General features: G+C 36.0%; 1 protein-coding gene across 1 annotated transcript; it reads right to left on the bottom strand.

Annotated features, from left to right (window-relative positions):
- Positions 1–4,344: 4,344 nt before the first annotated feature.
- On the bottom strand, positions 4,345–6,184 carry LOC140036697 (uncharacterized). The gene is made up of 2 exons (XM_072079133.1): positions 4,811–6,184; positions 4,345–4,481 (listed from the first exon to the last, which is right to left on the bottom strand). The coding sequence occupies exons 1-2, from the start codon at positions 5,802–5,804 to the stop codon at positions 4,447–4,449; spliced, it is 1,029 nt and encodes a 342-aa protein (XP_071935234.1). The 5' UTR covers positions 5,805–6,184; the 3' UTR covers positions 4,345–4,446.
- Positions 6,185–7,765: the final 1,581 nt, after the last annotated feature.

Genomic DNA, 7,765 nt, shown 5'->3' with positions numbered 1-7,765 from the left:
GATTTTACTATTATTTCTGTATATAATCAGTTGATTTACTCATATGGGCAACAAATTTCTACAAGCAAGCAAAACAACACCAGAAAGGGTTTCAGAAATGTAGAGTTACTATATGTGCATGTTGGTGTCTAGAAAAGCAAAGCTAATGAGAATTTGCCTTTGGTATTATTTATATCTAGAATGGTAAAGATAACAGAAGCTCTTTTTACATAAGCTAACAAAACTTTTTTATTCTTAAAAGGATACAAAAAATACAGGAAAATTTAGGTACTGATCATATTCTTCATCTATACAGTATAAGAGAAAAGCCTTCCCCCTACTTGTGTGAACAGCTAAGCAACAACTTTAACTTTCAATCTGACTTTAGACTTTGAATAAGTCAGGACTTCTCCCTAACTTCAGCAATGCATGTGTATCTATTCTTTATTTATCCAGAATTACAGCATAAGGTTGGATAAAATAAAAGAAGTTTAAGCATAGCAAAATAAGATTGAGAACACAAATGGTCTCTTTTAGTTTTTCACCATCTTTATTGTTACTATGAGTACAACTATTTGTTATGTTCATGATTAATAGTTACCTTACATTTAAATTGAGCATGCAATGTGTGTGCGATGAACTATAGTATAACAAAAATATTTCAAAACACTAAATTTCTTATAGCCACTACATCCTTGTATAAGAATGATTTTTCTAAATTGAATCTCTTAAAAATATAAAATTCAGAATTGTATAAAAGATAATATCACTCTGAGGGCAGCAGATGCTTTGTGCATGTCTAGTTTATTTTACTTCTATACTCTAGCATATGCCCTCAGCTTGCTTGTTCTCATTTGCCTTTGTAGTAGTTTTTGCCTAAAAACAAGGATAATATAAAATAAAGCTGATTCCCTCATGTGACAAACATTTTTTCCTGTGGCAAAATTGATCCATTGGAAATATGTAATGTAACAGTCATTCTAGAACTTCATGTTTTTGATAACATGTCTTCGTACGCATAATATTGTTTTGTATAAGAAGCCAATGAATAAATTGTTTAGCTATTTGCCATTAGCACGCAATGCAACTTCTACGTGCATATTTTCTTGCAGAATTTTGGCATTCCTTCCTTGGATAGATGCTCGTCTCTCCAGCCCCTTCTCTAAACTATTGCATTTTCCTCAAGATTTGTCTTTGAACAAAAAGAAGAACTGAATTGTTCTGTCATATCTTTTGTTCCAGACTCTGTACAACATTTATACAAATGGAATTTGACTTTTGTCAATTCCATGAAATCTGTAATTTCCTAAAAATTAGGAGCTAATTTATTCTATCCTAAAATACATTAGGAGTAAATTATTCTATCCTAAAATAGAGCAGAAATCATGGGATATAGCAGAAATCATGGGATATACATAGAAAAAAGATATTCTAGATCTCAACACTCCCCCTCAAGATGGTGAATAGATATTTTCCATTCCCATCTTGCATGTAATGTCTTCAAAGTTGGAAGTTGGCATTCCCTTAGTTAAGACATCTGCCAATTGATTATTTGATGCTACATATGGAGTGCAAATCATGCCACTGTCCAGCTTTTCTTTAATAAAATGTCTATCAACTTCGATGTGCTTTGTGCGATCATGTTGCACTGGATTGTGTGCAATGTTGATGGCAGACTTGTTGTCGCAATAGAGTTTCATAGGTCCTTCCCACTTGATTTTAAGATCATCAAGTATTATTTTGAGCCATAGCAATTCACAAACTCCATGAGCCATAGCTCTAAACTCTGCTTCCGCACTTGATCTTGCAACAACCGATTGCTTCTTACTCCGCCATGTCACTAGGTTCCCACCAAGAAATGTACAATATCCTGAAGTTGATCTACGATCTACAACAGAACCTGCATAATCAGCATCAGTATATGCCTCTATGAGCAATCCTTCATTTTTCTTGAACAAAATTCCTCTACCTGGTGTCCCTTTGAGGTAGGATAGAATTCTATTGACAGCCTGCAAGTGTTTCTCTCTTGGATCATGCATAAATTGGCTTACTACACTTACAGCAAATGCTATGTCCGGCCTTGTATGGGACAAGTATATCAGTTTCCCAACCAACCGCTGATATCTTCCCTTATCTACTGTGCTATCATCCTTCTCTTCATTCAATCTCAAGTTAGGCTCAATGGGTGTACTTGCTGCCTTGCATCCAAGATTGCCTGTTTCTTTAAGCAAGTCTAAGACATACTTTTGTTGGGAAACAAAGATGCCTTTACTTGAGTATGCCACCTCAATGCCTAAAAAATACTTCAGCCTCCCTAGTTCTTTAATTTCAAACTCCTTTGCTAAGCACTTTTTGAGTGTTTCTCTTTCAATTGGATCATCCCCGGTAATGATGATGTCATCTACATATACAAGTAGAGCTGTAACACCTCCTTTTGAATATTTTATGAACAAAGTATGATCTCCTTGACTTTGTTTGTATTGCATTGCTAGCATCACTTTAGTAAATCTTCCGAACCAAGCCCTTGGCGATTGTTTTAATCCATATAATGCTTTCTTTAACCTGCACACTTTCTTTTTAAAAAACATTTCATTGAAACCCGGTGGGGGTTCCATGTACACCTCTTCTTCTAAATCCCCATGTAAGAATGCATTCTTAACATCAAATTGCTGTAAACACCAACCAAAGTTAGCGGCTAAAGACAAAAGAACACGCACAGTATTCATTTTTGCAACGGGTGCAAAGGTCTCTTGGTAATCTATCCCATATGTCTGTGTATATCCTTTTGCAACCAACCGAGCTTTATGCCTTTCTAATGAACCATCAGCTCTATATTTCAAAGTAAACACCCATTTACACCCCACTGTTTTCTTTCCTTTGGGCAGGTTTACAATTTCCCAAGTCTTATTTCTCTCTAGGGTATTCATTTCCTCTTTCATAGCATGTAACCAGTTCTTATTTCTAAGTGCCTCTTGTAGTGTTTGTGGGATTGAAATGGAGTTGATGGTGGTAAGGAAAGTTTTATGTTGTGGAGAGAGTCTATGGAAAGACACGAAATTTGAGATTGGGTGCTTAGTGCATTCTCGTGTTCCTTTTCGAACAGCAATAGGCAGGTCTAAATCAATAAATTCACAAGGAGCAGAGTCAGATTGAACACACAAAGGAACAGAATTTTCAGTACCTGATTGTGGTTCAGATTCTTGGATTTGCACAGGTTCAGAAATATGAACTTTCTTCCTTGAGTAGACCTTGAGTGGTGTAGTTGGATTTAAACCAGATTTTCCCTCAGCTGCAAGATCAGGTTCAATTTCTTTACTGGCATGTTCAACTTCAAATTCAGGTTCAGGTTCACTGCTAGTATGTTCTCCTTTAGAATTTGGTGTATGGTCAGGCTTGAAAGACTTTAAGTTTAGTGTAGGACTTTGAAGATCAAGGAGAAATTCCTTATCTTCCCAAGAACTCTCCCCCTGGGGATGAGGATTGTTACTTTGAGAATAAGGTTCATTTTCAACAAATGTGACATCCATGGAGGTAAAAAATTTTTTTGAAGGAGGATGATAACACTTATATCCTTTCTTTGTGTTTGAGTATCCCACAAAAATACATTTTAAAGCTCTTGGATCAAGTTTCCCTCTTTGGTGTGCATGAACATGTACAAAAGCAATACAACCAAACACTTTTGGTGACAATGTGCAAGAGACATTAAAATCAGGGTAAAAAACAGAAAGAGCAGCAATGGGACTTTGATTATTTAGTACTTTTGAAGGTACTCTATTTATCAAATGTGCAGCAGTTAAAACAGCCTCCCCCCAAAAAGTTTTTGGAACTTTATGTTGAAACAAAATTGCTCGAGTCACATTGAGTAAATGTCTATTTTTTCGTTCAGCAATCCCATTTTGTTGGGGTGTATCTACACAAGATGACTCATGTATTATACCCTCTTTTTGGAAAAAAGATGAGAGAATTTGATTAACATAGTCTCTTGCATTATCAGATCTTACTCTTTTAATCAGACTTCCAAATTGTGTACAAATCATTTTATGAAACATTGGAAAAATACTGCTTACTTCTGATTTTTCTTTCATAAGAAATAACCAAGTAGTTCTAGTACAATCATCAATGAATGTGACAAACCATTTTGCTCCAGAAATACTAGAAATTCTACAAGGCCCCCAAATATCAGTATGTATCAAAGAGAAAGGTCTCGTAGATCTTGTATTACTCAATGGAAATGATAGTCTATGATGTTTAGCAATTTCACATGTATCACAATGAAAACTACTAACATCTTCATTCTTGAAAAGTGAAGGAAACATGCTTTTAAGTAGAATAAAAGATGGATGACCAAGACGGAAATGATGAAGCCAAATTTCAGATTTATTATTTGAGGAGCAGGTGAGGGATAACTGATTTTTGTTCTTCTTGTTGCCACTCATCTCCTCAAGGTAATAAAGCCCATCATTCACCTTAGCAAGTCCAATCGTCCTCCCCGTAACCAAATCCTGAAAAACACAGTGAGTAGTATAGAAAATTACTCTACAGTTCAGATCTTTGGTAATTTGATGGATGGATATGAGATTGGAGGACAATTTTGGGACATGCAACACATTATTTAGGGACAAAGAATTTGATAGATTTACTGTCCCTTGGCCTGCAACAGTTATAGGAGATCCATCCGCAACAGTAATTTTTCTATTTCCAGGACATGGGTTGTATGTTCTAAATCTGATTGGGCTGTGAGTCATATGATCAGTAGCTCCTGAGTCGATGACCCAAGAGCCTAGAGAAGACATGCTTGAGGCACTTAAAGCATAAGAGTTAAGGTACTTACCTGATTGAGCCAATGAACACGTACTAGAGGACTTTTCAAGGGAATTTAGGAGGTTTCTTAGCTTTTCGATTTCTTCTTTCTTGAATTCTCCCATACCAGCCTGGTTGGATTTTTCTTGTGTTTGGTCTTCTCCAGCAGTTAAGTGGGCTTTTCGCCCTTTGAATCCTCCTTTACGACTAAGGACTTGTTCCTTCCCATGGAGTTTGAAGCAATCATCTCGCGTATGGCTTGATTTTTTGCAGTACGTGCACCAAATTGTGTCTTTATTTGACTTTGTAGAAATCATTGCAGAGCCTTCTAATGTTTTAGGCTCTAACATGACTTCTCGCCTGTTCTCTTCAGCTCGAATCAATGATATTGTCTCATTCAGAGATGATAATCTTTCCTTCCCCAATATCTGGATTCTGACCTGATCAAATTCCACATTCAGACCTGCAAGGAAGTCATAAACTCTATCCTTTTCGATAAAGCTTTTCAAGGTGGCTGCATCTTCACTACACACCATCTGAACACGCCGATATTGGTCCAGTTCCTGCCATAGATTTTGCAGAAGGTTGGCATATTGAGTAACAGAAAGGTTGCCCTGTTTAGTGGCTGAGATCTTTGTTTTGATCTCATAGATTAGGGCAGCATCTCCTGCCTTTGAATAGGTCTGTCGAATAGTAGTCCATATATCTTGAGCTGTTGGTAGGAACATGCAAGTATCGCTTATTTCAGGTAACATGGAATTCCACAGCCATGACATGACCATAGAATCCTCTTCATCCCAAGCAGCGAATTTAGGATCTCCCTTTTTCGGTCCAGTTCCAAGCAAGTGGCTGATTTTGCCCTTTCCTTTGAGAAATGTTTGAACAAATTGTGACCACTTCAAATAGTTTTTCCCGTTGAGCCTGTAGGCTGCCTGGATACTCTGCAAATCCCCTGTTTGTGGAATATTTGAGGTCTCCTCTGATTTGGTATTGGAGTGGATTTCTGATGTTTCAGTTTCAGACATGGTGGAGGTTTCAAAGAAAAATTGGCAATGAAGGCCTAATGGAAAAAATCAGCAATGAAGGCTGGAAATTGCACTTGGCAATAAGACTTGAAAAAAAGGAAAGTTCTCAGCAATGAAGGCTGACAAGAAGAGGTCCCAAGAGCAAAAGCTCTGATACCATGAACAAAAAGAAGAACTGAATTGTTCTGTCATATCTTTTGTTCCAGACTCTGTACAACATTTATACAAATGGAATTTGACTTTTGTCAATTCCATGAAATCTGTAATTTCCTAAAAATTAGGAGCTAATTTATTCTATCCTAAAATACATTAGGAGTAAATTATTCTATCCTAAAATAGAGCAGAAATCATGGGATATAGCAGAAATCATGGGATATACATAGAAAAAAGATATTCTAGATCTCAACAGTCTCTTCTCTGTTGTTTACCTTTGCTCTTAGGACGTTGGTAGAATAGTCACTGTGTTCACAGATTAAAATTTTGAAGTCATAGTAATTTTGTTGCATAAGTGCTAGAGATTCGAGTTGTGCTTTTCGTGTGCTTCACTTTAATATAGCAATCCTATGCTGTACATTATGATGCTACAGGTGTCAAAACAACTAATCGTACAGCTAGAAGATTTTATGATTGATTATTAGTATAATTATTGGGATTTCAACATTCCTGAACTGGACAATTGCATTTTCAGTGCAGTAGCACATTATGCCACATATGCAACAATTGAATTCTGTCAGCTAGTAAATTTTTCCTCAGATAAGCTGCATCCTCCAGATGTTCTCCATATTTCTGCTCGTATCAAACCTTTGCTTTTGTTCTTTCAATTGCTTGAAAATTAGACCAGTCATCTCTTTGTTCGTCTTTAAATGAAAAAAAATCAACGATTTCATTTGAAACCTTAATGTTTGTAATGTGTTTCATTTTGTTTCTTTCAATGTTATCATGAGTTTTTTTTTTTTTAAATGTTATCATGAGTTAATCCTTATGTTATTTCTGTATGCAGTTTCGTCCTCTTTAATATGGGGGATGTTCAATTGAGAAAATATTGATGGATAATGGGCTTATAACTGTAAATAATGTGGTATACAGGCTAACTTTAAATCTCTACTTTTTAAACTTGAACTGTAGCTCTAAATCTTTACTAAAGTAGTTTGTTAAATTGTCATAAAGCTAGTACAATAGGCCTATGATGTCTGAATACTTTTGGTATTGGTTTACGTCATTCAACAGGCTTGGATGCTGTAAGGAAAAGTGCTTTTGATCAGCATTTTGTGGTATATGTATATTTTTTAATCTGCTTTATTTCTGCTGCAATTTCCATGGTCACTGCTTGGTTGATGGCAACATCTATCAGACTTCCAGGGTTTTCAGTTGTTGCTATCATTTCAATTCCGTTATGTGCATATCAGGTGTTGTCAATGGGCATTTTCTGCTTAGACACACCATTTTGCATGAAGAGGAAATTCCTCCATGGTATAACAGGTACAGGATGGATTCCCACGCTTGGATGATTGCTTGGATGTAGTTCTTACTTTGGAGGAAATTGGTTTGATGAGACCTTGTTGAAGTAGTGTTAACCACAGTGCCCTATGTTTCTTTCTTTTTTCATTGTGTGCTAGTATGTGTTTTTGTTGTGTTAAGATGTTTTCTGGATAAATGGTGGCTAAATTTCAAATTACTTTCTTAATAGAAACATTACTGTGGTGAATGCAGTTTAGGAGGCTACTTCCATTTTATTTTTCTGCCCGCTAAATTGCTCACTCAACTCTTCTAGAAGACTGCTATCACAGTGTATTCATGTTATCAATCATTTTAAAGGAAAGGAGGTTTTAAGCACATTTTGGTCATCTTGATGTAATTTTCAGCTTTAATGAAGCTCATAAATATCACCGGTTACTCTAGATTAACTGTATTAGTTGAATTTGGTTGATCTCAAATAAAACAACATATGAAATCAGTTTTTG

The sequence above is a fragment of the Coffea arabica genome, chromosome 2e (genome assembly GCF_036785885.1).
Source record: "Coffea arabica cultivar ET-39 chromosome 2e, Coffea Arabica ET-39 HiFi, whole genome shotgun sequence".
In the NCBI taxonomy this organism is placed as follows: domain Eukaryota; kingdom Viridiplantae; phylum Streptophyta; class Magnoliopsida; order Gentianales; family Rubiaceae; genus Coffea; species Coffea arabica.
Note: the sequence above shows the minus strand (reverse complement) of the source record. Positions and strands in the feature narration are given on the sequence as shown.